Below are 24,016 nucleotides of genomic sequence, written 5' to 3'. Positions count from 1 at the left end.
TTTTCCTAAATTGCCTACCATCCCAAGCTGGTACTTAAAACTATTAAATTAAAACAAATGTTAATTTACTTATGACTACACTTAACTGATGTGAGAATATCTTTAGAAAGAATTTCCATTTTCTGAAGGAACTTCCAGCTACTAGTTGAATGCTATTCAATGTCTCAATGCACAATTCATACTACCTAATAGCAACACAGAAGTTACTAAATATAAATTCAGCTTTAAAGTAACTGATGAACTTTTAAACAATTAATATGTAATTACTGAGAAATTATTAAATATAAATTCAGCTTTTATGAGGTTTTAAACAATTATTAATATGTAATTACCAAGAAATTATTACTTTTGGACAAATGGAAATGATAATTTTTATTGCCTACAAAAAAATCCATGTATTTGGGAAAAAAATGGTTAGGGAAAAAACTCACTGGGATACAAATGAGATGAACTTGTGCAAACTGCAACTTAACATGCCCCACAAAGTTTCTATATGTATTAGGACAAAACTGTGCAATGGGGCCAAAGGTTTTGATAACAAAAATTAGGTTCCAGATTCCTATGCAGTGTGACTCAGTTAAACAGAGCCTAGAATTCCTACTTGGGACTATTTGATCAAATTATACTATACTCTTCTACATTCATCCACAAACAGGTTAATGTCTAAGACTAAATAATTTAGTAATTTTTTTCAACTTCAAGGATTTTTATCTTTAAGGCTGTAAAAATTAGATAATGTTTGTTATATCTAGGATTATCTCTCCCCTTTAAAAAGTCTCCTCAAAAACAAACCTTTAGTCAAGTCATTCAAATTTCATATAATAAAGGATAATAACCACTGCCTTAAAAAAAAAAAAAAACTGCCCAGCTACATCAAAAATTCAAGAATCATAAAAAGCCCCTCAGTATGCACTGTAATTCCTGAAATATGGCCTTTTTTTCTCTTGTGTAGAAACAAGAGGCAGTACTATACCAATCTTAACACCTTACATCTAGATATTGTATTAACCTTTAGTTTAGCATAGCATTTCAAGAAGTCATGTTGAATTTTACCATAGAAATTTCCTTCTCTGAATTACCTCAGGCACCTATGTATTCATATCCAGATAAACAAAACTAATTTAGAATTCAGTATTTAATTTTAAAAGTCTATTTTAATTACTCATACAGCGAGACCAACTGGAATATTACACACTTAGGAATTTTAATATTATTTGCCAACAAACAACTAATATGTACTATAATTGTCCCAACAGAATCACAGTCATGCCAAATAAAAAACAATATAATCAAGTTTATTCATTTAAAACAATGAAGTGATTTATCACAGCAAAACTATTATTTTAAAACCTGAAGAAACCATGAAGACCGAATCTCTTTTTTAAAAAACTAAAATTTCCTTAGGTTATCTCTGGATCATGGGCCAAATGCCTCACTAAGATATTACAGACTGCTCTAGAACAAAAGCACTACTTAAGCATTGGACTTAATGTCCTTGTTAGGGGATACCAGGATATCCTTGGTGCCTGGCAACTGGTAGGTACTAAAATCAGCTGAATAAATGAATTTTGCTAACAGCTTTATGAACCGAATCTTTTTACTGTAAGATTTGTTATTATAACAATGGAATGTCCCATTGGTATTAGGACTAGTCCTCACTGGACATTACATAAGGAGTTCTGTCAGCACTCCCTTGATCCAACTCTCTTTCCACTGAATAGGGTAATGTCTACTCAGAGCAGGTCTAAAAATTCCTACTTAGACTAATGGACCAAGGAGCAAAGAGATGCTGTTCAAAGGACCAAGACTGATTGCTCCAGCCACCACAACCAATGAGCTATTGGGGTGAATTCCATGATAGTATCTGTCAGAGTCTGTGAAGCCTGAGGCCTTAAGATGGAAGGCATTCTGATGTAATGATGGAACACCACAGAGTTATCCAGAGCAGCTATAAATCTTAAGGTTAAGGGAATCAGAAGTATTAAAAAGCATCAAGTCATGGGGCATGCAGAAGAGCAGGCACACAGGATGAAACATGAGGGAGAGAACAGTCCTGAAAACAGTCCTTAGAAATTCAAAATTAAGCTTCACTTCTTACACAAGGCTAGCAATGAAAGATAAAACAGGTAAAAAGTCAGGCTTGTGCTGAGTGACAAGTGGGTGTATCCTTATGTAAACTGAACATAAATCACATAGTTGTAATGCTAGATACAGCCTTTGAGATGACTTCTTTTAACATGAAGAAATGGATAGATATTTGCTGAAAACTGGAATTGTGAAAAGAACTAGAACCTAAGTCACCTTTCTATTAGTCCAGTGATACTTTCACCTCAACATACCATCTCACTTCAAATATTTTAGAATAAGAAGCATTTTATATGCACTGAAAGAGTAATTTAAATATTATCTATTTAAGCAAGAGATATTCTGAAATATGAACCAGACCTGTAAAGTATTTATCAATTATTATTACTTTAGCCAGAGCTAAGAGAACTAGTCGATACTAGAAATTTTAAAACATTCTCACTTCCTGGTTTAAAAAAACCTGATCTTGGCACCCCCTAACCCAAATCTCATTTAAAATAATTTTTTTGAGTTTTTTTTCTTTCTTTTAAAAAAATTTCCTAAAACCCAAAGTGCTATTCCTGATCTATCAGCACGTCTACCACCAATGAGAATGTATCTTGCCAAGCTACCCAAACTCTCACCTGGTCCCCGTTTTTGACCAACCAATGCATGACAACCCCAAAGGAGCACAGGGATGCATCCAGACAACACGATTCTCACCGCCACTCACAAGGGCCTGGCCTCACAACAGTGCTCTCCTCAACACCTACAAAAACAACTGGCCCAAATAATCTGTAACATCACTACCAGAATTAAAATTATGATTTTTATAGGCTGAAGTGCAAGAAAAGATTAAAATTTATGCTAAGAAAGAATCTGAAATAGGGAGACAATATTTAATTCCTATGCGATTTTTTATACGTTAAAATTCCTTTGATTACTACAAAAATTTGGGAGCAAGTAAATATATAGCCCCAAAATGGCTGCTGTAACACTCATTCCATACTGGGTTTGCTTTGACAACAAAAGAGACTTACAATATTAATTAGAATTGATCTAATGTGGAAAGAAACAGCCTTTTAGTTGTTTCCATTGCTTTGTGTTTTTTATTCATTTTTTCCCTATTTTATAGAAAAAATATAGTATTTTGGGGAGCGTGACCATGACAAATAGGGAGAAAATCTTGGTGAACAGTGTTTTACATTTGTCAAAGGAGACAAACTACTGACATGAATGGTTGCAAATTGAAGAAGCTACAGAACGCCCATAAATTCATGTTCCCTCAGTGTTTCAGTAAAGCCTCTCATGAACTCTCAATTGAAATCATAATTTGTTAGAAACCCATGTATGTGGCTAGATGAAACACAGAAGAGGGATGATTCGAAAGCTTCATTAGTTTGCTTTACACGTTCACAATTGGTAAGAAAAATAGGAAGTAATCAATTGCATGCACCAAAAGCCCCAAGATGGAAATCTCAGGTGTTCAGTTTCTTTATCACAGGCATTGCTAGTTCAAAAACCAAAACATAGGGAATACTGGCACTTAGAGGAATAAGTTTCCACTGTCATTTTAAAATAAGCATTCAAAAGCTAACAGTTCGGATGAGCAGAAAGAAAATTAGGTAATGCTAATAACACAAATGCTAATAATTTAGTGTAATGTACAAAAATTACCACTTTTACTTAAGTATATGCCTTAAGAAAAAAGTACAAATTGTATTTACATAATTATACACTTTGTCTTTGACTTCTTTTTCTTCTTTTTACCATCTTTGCTCATCTTTTCTTTATGTTTTCGAATTTCTCGAACTAATGTATAGAAGGCATCATCAACACCCTGAAAAACATAACAAGTACTATAATGTGAATATACGTGATCCTTTGAGATACACAGATAACAGGAGGGGGACATTAATACTGAGAAAGAATAAGGACATTCTACATATCTCTCCAGGCAGCAACTGAATGTACATGAGACTTTTAGGAGTCTTAAATGTCTTCAAGGATATTTTGCCAACATTGTATGTAGAAACATTGATTCCCCTAAAAGGATATAAAAATCAATGGCACAGGATCTTATATAAGTTTAACAAAAGACTTTCTCACAAAACTTAAGTTTGCTAACTAATTTTCCCAAATTGGGACAACTCAGTCACCAACATCCAAATGGATTTGTGTGTTAATCTGCTGAATATGTTATTTACACGTAAATATCCCTGAGTCTCCAGACTTTAGCTATAAGCTACGCAAAGACATACTATTTTCGTAAATTCTCAATAAACAATATTTGGAATCTGGTTCAATACTACTTTAAATCCATTAAATTCATTTAATGACCAAAAAGTAAACAGTATTCAAATATACACTTTTCAAATAATATGTTAAGCAAGCATAAGTTTCAATTTATGTACTTATCATATAAAAAAGAAATTTAGGGCCTCCCCAGTGGCGCAGTGGTTGAGCGCTGGGTTGCGAAGCTGCCTGCAGCCTTTGCAGCGCCGGTTGGATCCCAGCCGCCGGGCGAGGGTCCCACATGGCATGCAGACCTCTCCTGCCGCCCACTGGTCCCCTCAGCAATGTGCTTCAGTCCTTCTGCCTGTTCTGCTCCCTGCTCTGGCTCTGGTGAATTCTCTCACCCTCCCGCGCTTCTGACTGTACCCAGTGCTTGTATAAATAAAGTTAAAAAAAAAAATACAAGAGAAACTGAATCTGGACCACTTTAAAATAAATAAATAAAAATAAAAAAAGAAATTTAAAATAACTGCAACACAAAACACAGTAATTTGAAAATATATATGACTTGTTGAAAATGAGATATATCACTTAAATGGTGATGTAGTAATTTGGAGAAGACTCCCTATTGTCTTAGTTTCTTTTTAGTGTTTTAAGTAATCAAAAGCTTGCCATATAAAGCCAAATGCTTTAGTACGTTCAAAGATATTTCCATCTAGTCATATCTACAAAGCAAGGTATCTAAATCAGTTATGGCTGCAAGAGTGAATTTCAGGTCAAGGTAATTTTCAAGCAACAACAGCAACAATTCTTAATGTGATAAATGGCACTCTGGAAATGGTGTGACAGTAGATTTTTAACTCTGCAACACCTAAATTATACAAGATGCAAACATAAATCAATTCTTAGATCCCCGTTAAGCAAATGAAATATAAAGGCAAAATAAAAAATTAAAGAAAAAATATGATCCTCTCTGTATTTTTAAAACTGTTCAAATGCATAGTAAATACATTGTCTATTAACCTAGTGATGCTTTCAAACTTAAACACTAGGAGTCTTAGCAACAGGCACCCACAAATAAAACTTTAAATCATATCACTTCAAGAGCAATTAACATTGGTTTTAAGTGATAACCACCTCTGTTGAATTCACATAAACACCTTCATTAAATTATATTATCTTGAAAATAAGTTACGAATTTAACAATGATATGATTTCTCTTTACTGCAACAAGATCTTTTACAATTAATATTTCGAAACAGTAACACAATTCAGTGCATTTTTATTCAGGTTACACTTAAAACTAATTTTTCACTAATTTTTAAAAAAAGTAAACAGTAGGAATGAAAAACTTGCTCACATTAAAACAAAAAGTAGGATAGAAATCAGCATCAATGATGTGAACACTAGTGAATAAAATCCTTAGTAGAGGCCCCCCCAAACAATACAATTTTTAACATAAAAAAGTAAACATTGCTTTCTGATATCATTACTGATAGAATATAAATGCATGCTTTCATTTCACCCAAAGGAGAGCAAAATCTGGTAAGACAGTTCACAATCACATAAGCAAGGCTTAATATACATAAACTTTCACGCTAATCTTTTTAGCACATAGAGTTAAAATTGTCCGCTGACGTAATTAAGAAAATTCTATACTCACCAACCCTTGACTAATTTTTAATCATAAATCCTTAGAATGTGGTGGAATATTAAAAGAGGATCTAATCAAACTCCCTACCCATAATCCTAAAGCAATCTACTCAATTTCAAATGTATTTTATAATGAAACAAAAAAGGGCAATGAAACTAAAATGCAAAACCATGGGCTAGACACAGAAAAAACACATTCTAAGGTAAAACAAGCATTTAGGAGACAATAACAATTTTATAGTATTACATTCTTCTAAGATTCTGACATAATTGCCGTTCATATTGCACTGACTCATTTCTATATATACTATATAATCTTATTTAAATTATTTCCATGATTAGGGAAATGTTACAATAAGTTAAAACAGGGCAATGAATTCTTTTCTTCATATATGAACTAGTTGTTACACACACACACACACCACAAAAGTAGTATCCCACTAATTATTTGAAATTCACATTACACAGGGACTAAAAATATTTGCACAAACCAGAAATTTTAGTATATGCTTCCAACTTCATTTTAAATGAGAATTAAAGAATAAAACATTTTATACTCAATAGCTCTACATATGACCCATCTTTTATCCCATCTAATCATGGGATAAAAGGAGGAAAAAAATTAAAACCATAACCTAAATCTGATCGTATAGCTACTGTGACTGATCCTACAATTCAGATGTACATTTTATACTTTTGAAAATACGTATTTCGGACCTTAAATTCTCAGAGAACATGATAGATCATAAACAATATACATCTAAATCTTAAGTTTTGGCATCAATTTTATGGCATCTACTGAATGAAATACTGCCTGAGCAAGACCAAATCTAACATGGATTGATTTAGAAAGGAAATTGAGAAATTCAACTCAATAAATCCAACCAGGTCACTACTATGTGCCAGGAACCTTCATTAAGCAATGGCCATGCAGATTAAAAATACATGCTCTAGCTCTCCAAGATCCTACTGTCTAATATAGGAATCAAAAATGAAGGAGGTTATGTTACTATAACTGGATAAGCATCCAAAAGTGAAGAACAGCACCCTGGGAATATACAGGAAGGGCATATGCCCAGACTCTGGGCTTAAAAAAAGATCCTAGAAAAGATGAGATAGGAGAGTCAGGTAAAGGTGTTACCTAATTAGTAAAAGTAAGAAATAAATATACTGGCTTTCTAGCAAGAGCAATATCCAAGACTCAGGGAAAGGTAAGCTGTAACATGCTGCTTATTTATATAACAAAAGAAATTCACTCAAGGAGTTTGTGAGATAAGGCCATGGCTGGAAGGGTAGGAAGGTGTTAAAAGCCACATTATAATATGCTATGAAATTTGAGATTTTCCTCCATAGGTAACAAAGTTAGTGACTGGATTTAAAAGTAAGAGGATGACATTTCTTTATATTTCTCTAGTTGCACTGTGAATGAGGGCAACAACAGGTAAATCATGTGAGAAGAATTCCCAGCAAGAAATGACAGCTCCTGTACTGATACAATAAGAGTTAGAATGTCATGTCCTAAGGATCTGTGAGCCATCCAAATTTGCACATTTACTTTTAATCTAATGAGTAATCATTTATAACTGAGGCAGTTTTGATGACTGTAGACATCAACCCTATATAGAATAGTGAAACTAAGTGTTCCAGAAGGTAAGAAACGCACCCCCCCACTTTTTTTTTTTAACTTTTGGCCATTCCAGAAGCAAATACTTGCTCTCTCACTCATCCAAATGGGGTGACTTTTCACAGTAACTTTTTCATTTCTTATTTTTACTAACAGAAAATTTAAATCAGAGCTCAAAGAGTCAGTTATTTACCATTATTTTTTCAACCAAAATTACTTACTTCTTGAGAAGAATTCCCAGCAAGAATGACAGCTCCTGTACTGATGCAATAAGAGTTAGAATGTCATGTCCTAAGGATCTGTGAGCCATCCAAAATGGGGTGAAAAAGAGGGATGGAGGAATCATCTCAAGGCTCCCAATTTTCTCATTAGGGTAAATAAATAATGTGCAAATTATGGAAACGAACTACAAGTTTCTTATCTCTTCACACTTCCCATCAGAATACCAAACCTATGTATTTCTAAAATGGGTGCTGCTTTGTTACCTTGGAAAGATAATTTGCTTTCTGCCAAGATGAATATGCTGAACTTACCATGTTACATTAAAATGCATTTTTTAATTTTCACACAGCCAGGAGTCTTTTCTTCTTTGCTGATTTTTTTCAATCTGTATTGTCGGATCTCTCTCACCAATGTATAAAAAGCATCCTCCACTCTCTGCATTGTAAAACACAACTTCTTTAAAGTTTGTTTCAGTGGTAATGATAATTTATTGGGAGAGCCATGTGCAAGAAGTTTAAAATTATGAACTTTACACTTGAGATCTTTTTTTAAAAAGATAATCAGATTGATCGAATAAATCTAGGGATGCAGTTTTGAAATATGAGCTTAATCCTGGTTTGTTCTTTAAAGTCGAATTTCTTTTGCAATGAAATTAAAATTTTATTAAATTTAAATTAGGATTTAGGGTAGATTATGAAAAACCTAAGTATATGTGTTAGTATCATGTAATGCAATCATTTTAGTTTGCTAGTTATGGGATTAATGAAAGCCTAAACTGAAGTTTAAATTATTTCTTTGACTTAGGAAAAATAAATCATTTATGTTCTAATGATTCCTTACCTCTCGCCCCTACCTCCCATCATCACCCTGTGTGGGGTATGAGGAGAAATATGGTACAAAAGGTATGTTCAACCTTTGTTTAAAAAAAGAAAGAAAACCCCTCAAAATTAAGTTGGATCAAGAGACTGGAATCTAAAGTTCCATCTTTAATTCCAACACTGTCCAGTCAATTTCCAGGTTCTATAAGGGGAGCTGAAATGGGACTTTCGTGGATGGAAAATTAGATTATGTAAATAAAAATTGCACTTTAGGGATATTTACTATGACATGAAAACATCATGAATTGCTTAAAATACACATACAAAACAGCAGTAGTGCACTGTATCCTTATTACAAATCTTTTTTTTTAACATAAAAAATAAGCTTTAATAACGAAAAACAAGTTTACAAATGCAATTTTTTAAAGCCTATTGAAAAATAAGAAATGTGGACATTTCTGAGAGCCAGAATCACACAGGAATAAGCCCTTTCAAAAAGAAAATATTTTGAAAATAAAAAGCTTGAAACAAATCTTAAAATAATTTTTCAATCCGTATCCAATCACTAGCTTCACACTTTCTAGTGTATTTAAATATTCTAAATGGACTTTTGCTTAAGGTCAAAGTAAGAAAGCTAGGGCAGGAAAAGTAATCATATATGGCCATAATGAGGTTGTCAAACATTTTAATGTCATTTCCAGTCCAGGAAATTAGGCAGTAGCCAAAGGGGATGCAGCATTTAGTTAACTACATGCTAATTTGTACAGAAAAACATACCACCAAAGTAGAGACTTACATCTAAAAGAGAAATGCTCACAAATATTAATGTACATGTAGTATATATTAAAAGATGAAATATCGTGTACATTCTGCTAAAGGAAAAATGAGTTTAGAAAAGCTGCTGCACTTTATTACACATTTAATTTTAAATTTAATCTGTTCTTTTAAGAATGAATCACTCATTATGAGGACTGACTGGTAACATCAGTCTTCCTATGAACCAAATGGATCCAGAAAAGTTTGTATGCATCTAAAATATGATTTGTAGTTTTAAATTCAATCAGGCACAGAAAATCAGTCATTGAAGGATTAACTGAAGAAAGCTAACACCCAAGGTTTGATTTTTACAGGCAAAAGACATCACACCTGCACGACTATAAAGGTCAATAAAAAATGCACCTCAATTCTTGAGTTTGCATTACTTTTTATGAATCTCAAGAATATATTATGAGCTGCTTCAGCAGATCTTAGTAATTTACCTACAAGGTAAATTTTCATTTAAAATTCATAAAATTAAGTTTCAGTTAAAAGGTAGACATTGAAATACTATATTGACTATATAATATTTACATCTGAAGTTACTTATACCACCCAACAGTGTATTTCCATCAACTATCTAATACAAAAATCATTATGGCCCAACAAAATTTGATTCTTATTCTTAATGGAAAACAGGTTTCACTACTGGTAGCTATTTTTTTTTTTATTTATTTTTTTTTTTAATAGAGGCATGCTTTATTTATTTGTTTGCTGGTTTGTTTGTTTTTTTTTTGTTTATACATGCACTGGGTACAGTCAGAAGCGCGGGAGGGTGAGAGAATTCACCAGAGCCAGAGCGGGGAGCAGAGCAGGCAGAAGGACCGAAGTACACTGCTGAGGGGAGCAGCGGGCGGCAGGAGAGGGCTGCGCGCCATGTGGGACCCTCCTCCGGTGGCCGGGGAGCAGCCGGGGATCGAACCGGCGCCGCAGAGGCCGTGCGCAGTTTCGCAACCCAGCGCTCAACCGCTGCGCCAACTACTGGTAGCTATTTAAATCAGCTATAAAATAAAATTGTCCGACCATTTTCTCAAATCATTCTATATAAAAGTAATTTAAAGAGGGTCACTGTACCTACATGAAAAATTTTTAGCATTTTATATGTCATTAATTCTCAAAAGGGCTTATTTTTACTCAAAGTACTTGACAAAAATTTTGTATTAAAAAATGTCATTATTGAGATAAACAATTTTAAAGCATTAAAATGACTTTAGTAAAGCATGTAAAATATAAACCCTGATCTAGTATTTAAGTATTTTCACAAATGATTCTCTCCCAATATGAAAATCAATGAAGTAATTGAAAATACATGTAAATAAAACAAACCAGGTAAAAACTCATATTTTTCAAGAATGTAAACTTTTACTTCTGTTTTAAAAAAGTTACAAAGTCATGTAGAAGTACTAGAACATGCCACTGTGTGAGGAGGATAGAGGGTTTTTGTTCTCTACTGATATAGCAGAAGCAAATTTTGATCGCAACTTATTTCAAAAATCAGTTTGAAAGTCTCTACTTTTTAAGTGTGTGCATCCCCATCACCAATACCAGAATGTATGATTTCTGTTTTCAGCAATGCAGAGAGAATTGGAAGCCAATAATTAAAGAAGAGAGATTACTGCCCACCACCAAGAATTCAGTATTAGGCCCTCAGTGGCTAAGATAATGCACAACACTGAGAAACCATTTTTTCACAGTGACTTTTTCATTTCTTATTTTTACTAACAGAAAATTTAAATCAGAGCTCAAAGAGTCAGTTATTTACCATTATTTTTTCAACTAAAATTACTTACTTCTTGGCAATATGCTTTAAAGTATCCTGAAGAAGAGAGAACATGATGCTATGTGTGCCCTGGCACCGAATACCAGCTCTCTATTGTAAAATGTGTAGGTAATTTCTAAAGAAAAAGTGTGTGTGACCAAACTGATGTTTAATACCCACTATGGCTGGTCACCAAACTCTTAACTGACACTCAAAAGCCTTGTTCATACGTATATTCATTTCATATTTCCCTTATATAATATTTCCCTTATTAAATATTAAGAACTGAAAATACTTCGTAGGAACAAAAGTACATAAATCTACACCTAGGTAAAAAAAAAATTTACACCAAGAGATCTGACAATATTTTCAGCTCAGTCACTATCTGGAAAGCGACTTCCAGGCCCACAGACACAGAGCCCTCCATGCTGAAGGAAGGACAGCATCTCCCTCTATTCCTACCTAGAAAGCTTTTGCTAGGAGATCTGAGTCTAAACAAGTATTTGTTCCTGCTGAACAGCTTATCTGCAAAAGTTCCTGCCAACTCTTTCAAGGAAGTAACACTTCAAATAACCTAACCAGCAACCGATGCAAGAGTACCAGCTTTCTGGAGAGAGAGAAACAAGAAGTACTCTAAAAATGACTTAGCACCACTGCATTTCTCAAGTGACTTTGCTATAAACAAGAGCGCATCTCAGGCACTACCGAGATGCAGTGATACCAGTACTTGAGAGGCTACTGCGGGTATGGAAAGATTTTCCTCTATCCTTCAAGGTTCTTCCATTTGGTCTATAATTAATAAACATAAAGCAGACTAACAAAAAAGAACAATTTAGTTGCATATGTATGGGGAGCCCACACAGACACAGAGCTCCAAAGCCAGAAAGGTAAACTGAGGTACTTATCCCGAGCTAAGAAATGGGACAGGAGTCTGGAGTTGTAAAGGGAGAAGAGTGAATGATGCACAGACTCGCAGAAGAATAGCGGTTTGATAATTAGATATTTTCCCTTCCATTCAGATGGGTCATAGAAAGTTATTTCTGGCAATACTTTATGATCAAATCCCGCCCCCCTCCGCTACCCCCTAATCTAAATTCCTCTAAGTAATTAAGGGAGAGGCAGAGATTCCTCTTGAGCCTGCAGGATTTTGATCATCTTTACTCAAAATAATCCACATGCCCAACTGGACACATCTTAGGAGACCTGTTCTGAATCCCTTCCCTGTGCATGGTACACTGCAGATACACAGTAACTGTTTCTTATTTTTTAATTCATAAAAAGCTGAAGTTCAAAATTGCTCTCATCTATATTAAACAGAGAAACAAGGCACATAAGGAGGCTTTTATTTGGTTTAGTTTGAAAAACATTTTGATCAAAAGCTTTCCTTCATGGAGGTCCTCCTGCCACTAATTTTATTAAAAATTAATAGCAAAAACCAGGAAATTAATCACTCAGCATTTTTAAGTTTGTAAAATTAATTTTCATATTGTACTCAAATCAAAGCCTTCAGAAAGCAAGACAGCTGAATCAGGAGTAGCAGATACTCTGAGAATTCTGCTCTGTCATCCACTTTACGGAACCCTCCCCACCTCTGATTTTAGCAAACTGGAAAACACAGTTGATTACCATGGTGTCAGTGTTTTGGTCTCAACAGCCTTTGCCAACAATGCCGGCAACTGCCCAAAAAGGTCAAGAAATCCTGTCCATCAGAATTGCCCAGATAACATGAACTCAGCAGCAGTTTTTAAACACACTAGCAATAAAGAAGAAAATAAGACAGATTTTGATATGGACTATAGATATGGACTATAATAAGTGCAAAAAAACAATTCATTATATGCAAGTCAAAGAATGCATCCTTTAAAATTACAAAGTAATGTTAGTAAAATAATATATTCTGCAATCCTTATCCAAAAAAAGTAGTAGAGTAAAACTACTTCCCTTTCACGGAATACATAAGTTCTATTTTAAAATGACTGATATTTAAAAAAAAAAAATGTAATGTAAGCGTAAAGTTTGCTCTAACTTCCAGCGTCCAACCCAGTGGGACAGGTCCCCAGAGACTCAGAGGTCAGCACACAGCAGCCCGCAGGCCAGAGGCAGCCACAGCCTACTTTTGTCTTGACCACAAGCGAAGAGTGGTTTTGCATTTTTAAAGACTTATAAGAAAAAAAAAGTAATAGATACCACTTGTGGTCCACAAAGTATAAAATATTTATTATCTGGCCCGTCACTTAAGTTTGCCAGCCCCTGACTTGCATAAGTAAGAAGTTCTAAATGAATGTCCCTTCCTAACAAATTGGATGGAATTTTTTTTCGTGTCTGTTTTAGGTGCATTTCCACGAACAAAACTTAGGGCATAGTACAAGTAGCTGCTGAGAAAATACAAGGATAAGCATGTTTACTTTGTTCAAATAACAAATAAGTAACAGTAGACAAACAACAAAAACTCTGCAGAAAAGGGTTTCAAATTTCAGAAAAGCTGGGGTTATAAAATTTATTAAAATATACCTATTTCAATGATCTCCACAGTTAGGTGAAAAAGCCCTTTAGAGTGTTCCAGAAGCAGTCCAATATCAAATTAATTTCAAGAGGAAGATGAGTAAACTTTTGAAAGGCAAGTCAACAAGTCCATGTAGTGAAAAATAAACCAAAGATCAGAAACTGACATCTGAGTTGTTATTTAGCAATATAAATGACATAAAGATATCAATAAAACTGGGTAAGAAAAGCTCAACAATAGAAGGATAAAAACCAAATCACAAGTATTTATCATCACTTAATTAGATGATCTATGGAAATAGCCACAGAAAAATTTAAGTTAATCAGCTTCCATCATACACACATATCTTCCTCACTTCCTTCCCCCACCCCAACCCTAAAAACCTATTTTAAAAGGAAATCAGGTAGTTTTATGATTACTAATATGGTGGTATAGGAAATATCACAAAATCAGTTGGTACTCCTGAGGTAGTAACTACACAAGGAAAGAAGACACAGCTATTGAGGCTCTATCTCAGAGGAGAAGTGAGAAGCAACATGCTAGGAATAACCCACTCCCTTCCAGTGTCTTCTCTGGCCTTACTACTCGAAGTGCGGTCCCTGCAGCAAAATCAGCATTGCCTGAGTGTGAGAAATGCAGAATCACAGGTGCAGCCTAGACACTAAGTCAGAATCTGGACTTGAAGCAGCAGCCCAGGCTATTCACACTGCTCTGTCTGTAACCTTGACAACAGTGGCAGACTCGCATGTTTTTTTCTTTTCTTTGTAAAATGTAAACTACAATGCTCACTACTCTAGAAAGTACCTTTTAAAGATTTATTTATTTATTTATAAGCACTGGGTACAGTCAGAAGCGCGGGACGGTGAGAGAATTCACCAGAGCCAGAGTGGGGAAGGCAGACTGACAAAATACACTGCTGAGCGGAGCAGTAGGCGCGGCAGGAGAGGTCTGTTGCATCATGGGGGACCCTCGCCAGCGGCCGGGGATTGAACCGGTGCTGCAGAGGCTGCGGGCAGCTTCGAAGCCCAGCGCTCAACCACTGTGCCACCATGGGAGGCCCTAGAAAGTACCTTTTAAAAAATAATCTAAGTACTAGGTCCACAAATGTTTTCAGTGAGTTCATATTTGAAGTTTTTTCATAAGAAACTGTTGGGATATAATCATACAATAATCATGTGCAAATAGAGGGCCTCCCCGGTGGCGCAGCGGTTGAGCGCTGGGCTGTAAGGCTGCCTGCAGCCTCTGCAGCACCGGTTCAAGTCCCACATGGAGAGCAGACCTCTCCTGCCACGCCCGCTGCTCCCCTCAGCAGTGTACTTCGTCAGTCTGCCTGTTCTGTTCCCCGCTCTGGCTCTGGTGAATTCTCTCACCCTCCAGTGCCTCTAACTGTACCCAGTGCTTGTATAAATAAACAAATAAATCTTTAAAAAGAAACCAAAAAAACAATAATCATCTGCAAATAGAGTCACGTTTTCTGACTACCTCCTCTGTAAGGGAAATCAAGGCACCTGATTAGAGAAGACCAGAAAGACAAAAACCAAACTTCTTCCCAGCCTCTGGGACCTGGGCATGGATTTAAATGAAATCTCAAGTGACGCCAAGTCTTTCTTTCACTACATAATCATGGTTTCGAATGACATACTTGTACTACAAAATAATGAAATTCAGCTTGTATCTCAAAATAAAGACTTGAAAAAGAATTCAGTTTGTTTTCACTGTGTACCAAATTTATAAAAATTAGGAAGTGGCACAAATGATCCCCCACTAGGGAAATGGGAATAGAACTAGCCCATGGGCATATATGTGAATGGCAGTTCACTTTTAAAACTTTACCCCTTAAAAAAACTTAATGAATATTCTAGAATGTCTGTTTTGCAAGTTCCATCATGTAGTGAATTGTCCATCAATTTTCCTACCTCCTAGCAATGCTGAAGTTTTAGTTTCGCAAAATTGGTTTCCTGTATCCAAAGACAGGTACATGTATCCAAACAAAGGCCTAAACGAAAGTCCAGCTGGTGTAGAACATAAACTGACCAATTTCTTACTGCATGAAAACTGTATTCCATCACACCCTTAAAGCATTCCTTTCCAGCACTTTACTCTTTATGTAAAATTCTTTTTTCATACAATTGCTTTATTTCACCTAGAGAAAAAGTCGCTCTTAAAATGAAGCTGATTTTTAACATAAAATTCAAGGATATCTGGCATTAATTTTTGTCAAAATAACAGCGTCAATGAACAACAGAATTTCTATTTACTTTGAATATTTTCCTCCTCTATTGAACACTTTCTTCAAAAATAAATACATCCTTAAAAAAAATTCTACCAAAGTAAAACTCTTCAAATACAACAATCTAAACCAAGACATAACACTCTTAAAAACACTTCTAAAACAGGAAACTCAAACTTTGTTCCTCTGTTCTTTTAGTTCATAAATAAAATGAGTGAAAAAAAAATAACAACAAAACTCCCACTTTTCTTGAATCCTGAATGTAGGTTGTGCTGAGATGAAGAGAGATGTTCAATGTGGAAAGAAAGCAAAGCCAAAAGCGACAGCAGAGACAGGGAATTCAGAAGTACTGCCCTTTCACATCCTTGAGAACATCTACCAAACACACATTCTTTTATTACCTATTTTAGTATAATGGAAAGAAAAACTGATTTAAGTTGCATTAAATGTTGTAATAATTATGTTATCAGGTATGTACATTTATTAATGTCCCTGCCCCCAAAATGATATTAGAAAACTTATTAGTAGATTATGATTATTGATTAAAATCACTTGATAAAGTTGGCAGAGAAGAGATTTATAAAGTCTTACTTACCTGTCTTGTCTTTGCTGATGTTTCAATGAAAGGAATTCCATAACTTCTTGCTAAGTCCTGAGCCTGTTTTGTATCTACTGTTCGAGATGGCAAATCACATTTATTTCCTACTAGAACCATAGGTACATCTTCAGAGTCTTTAACTCTTTTTATTTGTTCTCTGGGGAAGAAAAAAAAGAGAGTTGGGGGGGGGATTAGTAACAGAAAAATCTTTCAAAAATTGTTTACAACTCTATCTTATAAAATATGAAGGTCATATAATTCCAAGTTGCCATCACACCACATTTTCCTTGTTACTCTTTCCAGTTATCTTTTTTTCTCCATCTTTAAACAGGGAACTTCCCTGTCTCTTAAAAGACCAAATAACCTGTCTGTAGAGGTACAAACGAACCTACACCTCTGAATCATAGTGTTGTAAGCCAATGTGACCTCAAAAAAATTTTTTTAAAAAGGAACACCTAGAAACATAATATAAAATACAGTCCATCAGATTCAATATGCAAGTAGGTCATAAAGATCAAACAAAATAGTAAATAATTCTTAGCCAGAAGTGCTGTGCCTAATTTTTAAAACTATAGTCTTAGAGACATGCACTATGTGTGTTGTTAGATGTCTTTGTATGGAATTCAAATATGGTTACAAAACCATGAATTATAACATTAACAAATTTTCCATATTTCTTTCTCAAAAAAGAATACTAAGTGGGAAGAGCTAGATTTCTACAAGGAAAACACTGATGTCACTGTCTGTGCTGTGTATTCTGTAAAGGGCTACTACATGTTGATACTTTTCAATATAAAATGTGTACAAAGTTTAAATTTGGGATAAAATTATATTCCTTGGAAATTTAGATGACTCTCAAAGAGGCAATGTACAGTACTAGGAATAAGCAGACAACAGAGTTAGGACTGGCTCAAATTCCCAGTTTCGCTCCTTATTAGCTGACATATTTGTATCTACTTACTATTCTACAAAAATATTATCACCAACCCAGATTTTTTTCCCCTCTCTTACTAGACTTCAGAGAAAACAGGCTGGAAGAAATATGATGTAAGTAAATCATTAGAACCCTCAATTGGGCTACTTTACTGTTATACAACACAGCCAATGAATGTGGTATTTGCTCAACATGAGTTTTATTTAAACTGTAAGCCCTCAAAGAAATAGATTATAAATGATACTTGATACAACAATGATTTTAAGATTGTGGGATTCTTGAAAAATTGTTGCAATAATTCAAACTTTTATAGTTGTGGTTTTACCCTAAATATTTTAAGGCCAATGTTTATCTACTTTCAAGAAATTAGATAGTTTAGTTTAAAACTATTTTTAGTTTATTTTTAAACTATTCAACTAGCATCATTTTTGATTAACTTTTCATATTTGTTGTGGTTTCCATTTTTATGGTCGCTCTAGCTTAAAGCCTGTTTCTCTATCATAGAGTGGTTAAAAGAGCAAGTTTTGATTCACAGCAGGCATAGGTTTCAATCCCAGCACTGCTACTATCTACTCAATATGGAACAAGTTACTCAACTACTTTTTTCCTCAAGAGCACCATTTGTAAACAGGGATATTACCATTTCCCAAAAATTATTAAAAAAATTAAAGTAGATAATTTATGCATGGGAATTAACAAAGACTCAAATAAAGGAAGATATAATTACTCCTCAATGTCAATTTATTATATTCAATTTAAACCCACCTATAATGGTGAATATCTTCAAATGACTTAGTATTATTTATGGCAAATACACAAAGAAAGCCCTCCCCCGTCCTCATGTACTGGTCCCTCATTGCACTGTACTCCTCTTGACCTGCTGTGTCGAGAATATCCAAGAGACAGGTTTCTCCATCAATTACTACTTGTTTCCTGTAGGAATCCTGAGAAGGGAGAAACACAGTCTAGATTATTATACTGTACTTTTTTACTTTTAAAAAGGTGTCAGACACAACTAAACAACAAGAAGACAAACCCAATCCAGCTGTGTCAGACACAACTAAACAACAAGAAGACAAACCCAATCCAGCTGGGAAAAAGGACTTGAAAAGGCATTTCTCCAAAGAAGATATAAAATGACCTATAAAAACATGAAAAGTTGCTCAACATCATTAGGAAAATGTAAATCAAAACCAAAGTGAGCGTCCACCTCACACCCATTAGGATGGCTATTATTTAAAAAAAGGGGGGGAAGGGGAGACTAAGTGCTAGGGAGGATGTGGGGGAGACACTAGAACCTCTGTATATTGCTAATGCGAAGGTAAAGTGGCACCACCACTGTAGGAAAATTTTCACAGTTCCTCAAAAAGGTGCACAAAAATTTATCATGGGATCCAGCAATTATATTCCCAGGTATGCAACCGAATGAACTAAATGCAGGGATTCTAATATACATAAAGCCAATGTACATAACTGTGTTATTTGCAATAACCAAAAAGCAGAAACAACCCAAGTATTTCTTAACAGGTGAACAGATACACAAAACATGATATATACATACAGTGGACTATTACTTGGCCATAAAAAGGAATGAAATTTGGATATATGCTACAACATGGATAACTTTAAAAACATTATGCTAAGTCAAATAAGCCAGACACAACAAAACAAATTTTCTATGATTTCACTTAGATGAAATATCTTGAAAAGGTAAAGTCAAAGACAAAAAGTAGTAGAGAGATCCTAGGGCTGCAAGAAGAGGGATTAGAATTATTGTGTAATGGGAACAGTTCCAGTTTAAGATGATAAAAATGTTCTGGAAGTGGATAAAACTAACAGTTGCAGACTACTGCAAATTTACTTAATGCATCTGAATTGTACACTTAAATGGCTGTTGTGTGATACAATATATATTTATTACAATAATACATATGAATTTATGTATATTTTACAATAAAAAGGTGTTTTACAGAGTACAATGGACATGTACATAGTAGTAACAAGAGACCCAAATAATCCATAAAAGAAAGTATTACAAAAATGGGATAACTCTACTAAATCTATTATTTAGGATGATTTAGGTGGCAAGAAAAACCAACTAACTTAAAAATACCATCAAGTACTTATTTTACTTACAGCCAAGGGAATACATAAGCATTTGGTCAATATGGAGGATTATAATGTTCTTATCCATTTCTGAAGTCCTTGATAACAATATCTAACAGTTGGATATTGTATTAATTCTAAACAGCATAGTTATGTACTCCTCTTATCCACAAAATCTGTGGAGTCTGTATTAAAAAAGAGAGATGTGGGAGAGAGGGGAAAAGATGGATATAAAGGGACTATGCAGTTCAACTGAGAAGGAAAGAGGGTGGACAGTACTAACAGTATCTTAAAGAGACAATTTCCCTCTGCCTTTGGAATAACACATATGCATAAAAAAATTTTACACATTCTCTGCCAAATAGCCTCAGAAAATGAGGAAGGGGGGTATAATGTGAAGTCATAGAATAAGAGTCAGGGTAGATAATAGGTAAAGGATAAAACTTAAGACACTTTTTTATTGTCCCACACATGGTTGTAGTACTAGCATGCCTTCAGCTCATGAAATACCTTACAGAACATTCTATCATCAAAAAAGAGGATGGTGATAAAAATGAGAATGGTGATAAAATCACATATTTGGTAAAATGTTTGAAAAATGTTTACAGTATTAAGGAAAATACAAAAATTACATTTGAAGCATGACCCAAATAAGATATATGTACCTATATATATAAACGTTTCTGTACAAAATTTTTAAAACTGGTGATATATACATCAAAATATTAACAAAGGCTGTATCTTCAATAGAGAGAACAAGTTTAAGAAATAAATTTACCTTTTTTTGGTATGAGATGTCATGTTAAACACATTTCAGAAAGTGTGAAAAACAACCATTTAGACAATGATGTTGTACTGATATTTTAAAGTAAACTGTATTTTCCAAGTTATTTATCTCACCATTAAGAAAAAAGAATGAATATGTATTTTCTCAATAAGAAGCTCCTGACCAAAGATGGGAAAATTTTTAAATTTTATTATTTTATCCCAGTTCTTAAATTAAGTACTTGAAAAAACTCCATAATGAACTAATTCCAGGGTTACTTAAGTATTGTGGAAGAGCAGGAATTGAGGGCCACGGAGAACTTCTTAGAGTGCATGTAAGACAGACCTAAGATCTCTCCTTACTTATCGCGGGCACCTCATATGCTTTACTTACCAACACTAACAATCTTAGAGTTGGTTGTTTCCTTAGTCTTCTCACAACAATAAAATTAAAGACTACAGTTGCTAGAGTCACCCAAGTCTGTGCCTACAGCCTGGCTGGGGGATTACTCACCATCTGCCCATATGGAATGCCTCCAAGAGGTACCTCAGTGAAGTCCCACTTACACAATTTTCAAACACTGTATTTCAAAGTATACCATGTGGAATATCAGTAGTCTCTGCACGTATTTCACAACATGTTCCCATGATGAATGCTCTATCAAAGGGACTAAGAAACAGGGAAAACAGTCCCTATTCGCCAATATATCTCACAGCTACTACCTTCTCCCTTCTAAATCCTAAAATATTGCAACCAAGTTCTAAGTCACATTCAGGTGTTGAAAAGTAATCCACAATAAGTAGAATCTGCTGATTAGGATTAGAAATAACAGGTATAGGTTGAAAAGTCAGTATTTCTCCAAAATTATCATCATAACTATAGTCATCTTTAAAAGCACAGTTAGTAAACTATATAAAAAGGCAGCACAACTAAGTTAAACTTATAACCTGAAGCGTTAAAATAGTAATGTATGATCTGAAAAAGAAATAACAGGTCTGAAGGCAAACCAAAAAATAAGCACAACAAAATACTAAAATTTTATCCCAACTTCATTAGCCAAAAGAGAGGAAATATATGAAAATCGGGGGAAAAAAGTATGCATAAGTGTAGAATCGCTCCCAAAATTAGAAAGTAAGTAAATAAGGGTTAAGCAACCCACTGTCCACAGGTCAAATCCTGTCTACCTGTTTCTGTATGGCTTAAGAGCTAAGAATACTTTTTATGTTCCCAGTCTTTCAAATAGAATAAACCTTTAGATCAGATGCACAGGTCACTAAAATCTTTGGAAACCTGGATAAAATAAAGCCACTTAAACTAAGTCAACATCATAAAATATCAAATGAAGGAAAGCTATTCTATATACTTCCCCTCACTTTCAGCTAAAGCACTGTTGGTTTTCTTTTTTTTCAGTGCTGTAGTAGGGAGGGGGAAAAAAAAAACCTTTTCTACATGAAATTTACTATGCTGCAAAAGTTAACTGTAGATAGAATTCAGACATTTCTGGTGATACAATAAACAGGCATAATCCTTTGGGAAAGCATTTACAGCATATGTCAAGAGTCATACAAATATTCATAGCTTTTGACACAGGAATGTCATTTCTGGGAAAAGATGCTAAGAAAATACAGCTTATGTTAAAAAAAAATATGCAGAGATAGACTTAACAGGCCCCCTGAAATGTCTTACAAAGGAAAAGTACATGGGCATTTTAATACTGACCTACAATCTCATACCATTTGTCTACCTTCAAAATAAACGCCAAATCCAAGCACCTACCACTGTTGTCATGGTCGAACACAACTATTCTGTTTCGTGCAATATGCTGCAATTGCTTCCTAGTAGGGATCCCTGATTATAGTCTTACGAATATTCTCCACATAGTGGCTAGCGATGGTCACTTTAAATCATCCAAAAATATCCCCCCATTCCTAAAAATAAAATCCAAAGGACTTTCACTCTCCTTCCTCAGCACCTTCACATTTCCTTCACAGCATGTGTTAAAATATGTAACTATATTTCTTGTGCAATCCTTCCAGTCTGTATCTCCTTCTGGCCTTATGATGGCTGGACTCACATCTATTTTGCTCACCACTACCCACCCTGTACATAATAGCCTTGAACACAGTAGGATCAGTACTTCCTGCTGAATAAATGAATGAATTCATTCAAAATAAATATATGCAGACACTATGAAAACTCTTGTAAAAATAAGGACAAGTTTAATAGTAAGTTATATTAAAACTTGAAATTTAAAATTACAATATTAAGAGCTTTAATAAACATATTCAAGCAAATTCTATCGAATAATAAACTTCAATGTAAAAATAAAACAATACATACGACATTTAAAACATTTGTGGCATGAAAAACAATAACATTGTGGAAAAGAACACAAGGGCCTTCAACTGCATTAAGCTCAGTATTTTTGAAAAAGAAAAGACCTGATTCCTGTGTGGCAGAATATGACGACGACAGGAAAAGCTGGCCAGTCCACACATGCTATTCACCTGCTCTTTCCCATACAGGGTTAAGAGTACACCCAGGTCATCACCACTCATGAATACGGAGTTTATGTTTTTATTTTTCTTTAATTGTCTGTCAGCTGTTAGGTTAAAAACTCTTGTCTTACTATCCAGTCTTTATAATCCTGTGTCATTTTTCTCTCAGATATCTGTATTTATTCTTATATGTGTCCTATGACAATCAGTTTTCAACTTACCTGCAACAACATAAACTTTTTTTAAAAAGGCTTTACTAGTTCAATTCACTTATAACTGCTGTTTTATGTATAGAAGCATTATCTATAAATGTATTACAAAAATTTGAAAGTTAAGACTAAATCATTCTAGGTGAGATGAATTCATTGATCAGGTCATCACTTTTGGTATTTTTTCTTTATAATTAATAGTAAGCAAATTACTCAGAATGTTCATCTTTTAATATACTCAACACAGTTTCGCAGCTCAGCAGTAACCATGACAGGGGGAGACATAATAGAAAAAACAGAAACCTAATGAAATGAGCAACTTTTACTAGAACAACCATATTACCATTGTGATAAGCATATTATAAGCATTTGTCCTATTTAATCTCCATCTTCATAATGCTGATTTCATCAGAAACTTACAAATATAAACAGGACGGTAGAGATGACAGCTAAAGTAGTATTTGACAATTTATTTTTGAAATGTTTGTTAGGTATTCTTACCATGTTAAATATTGTAAGTATTTTTCACGCACTGATAAATAACACTTGTAGGGGAAAAATGAGATCATTACTTTTAACCCTTTTAATACTCAAGTAGTTTGTGACACTTCTGAAGTTGACTTGATTCCATCATAGAATGGATGTGTTCTACACTATTGGGTATAGGCCATCCACGGTTTTACAGCTAGCTAGTTCTCAAAGACAGCCAGAAACATGTATAAAAGCCCACAGTGTCAGAATTACAACAGGGAACAAACAAGACAGTTGGGATATCTAAATGCAGGCTTATTAGTTCATTCTTAGCTGCCTACACCATTCTCTTGCGGATCAGAGACACACCTTATAGAAATCTGTCACATGTATCAGGCATTATAAAGTTTCTGACCTCAAGCAGCTAGGTCTGGTGGAAGAGATATTAATGTCAACAAATCATTACATACAATGAAATAACCACAACACCTTATGCAGGACAAAGTACAA

General features: G+C 34.4%; 1 protein-coding gene across 2 annotated transcripts in view; it reads right to left on the bottom strand.

Annotated features, from left to right (window-relative positions):
- Positions 1-3,787: 3,787 nt before the first annotated feature.
- KRAS (KRAS proto-oncogene, GTPase) overlaps positions 3,788-24,016 on the bottom strand; it is a gene marked incomplete at both ends in the record, with an annotated part of 28,694 nt that continues 8,465 nt past the window's right edge. Inside the window, 3 exons of one of the 2 annotated variants that reach the window (XM_084255031.1) lie at positions 3,788-3,904; positions 16,520-16,679; positions 18,222-18,400. In XM_084255031.1, the coding sequence (XP_084111157.1) occupies positions 3,788-3,904; positions 16,520-16,679; positions 18,222-18,400 (456 nt within the window). Of the gene's footprint in view, positions 3,905-8,113; positions 8,234-16,519; positions 16,680-18,221; positions 18,401-24,016 lie in introns of those variants that run through there. The other variant, XM_084255032.1, reaches the window with a different exon arrangement.

The sequence above is a fragment of the Talpa europaea genome (assembly GCF_964194135.1).
Source record: "Talpa europaea genome assembly, chromosome: 15".
Classification (NCBI taxonomy): Eukaryota; Metazoa; Chordata; class Mammalia; order Eulipotyphla; family Talpidae; genus Talpa; species Talpa europaea.
The sequence above is the reverse complement of the archived record's forward strand: the minus strand, read 5'-3'. Positions and strand labels throughout refer to the sequence as shown.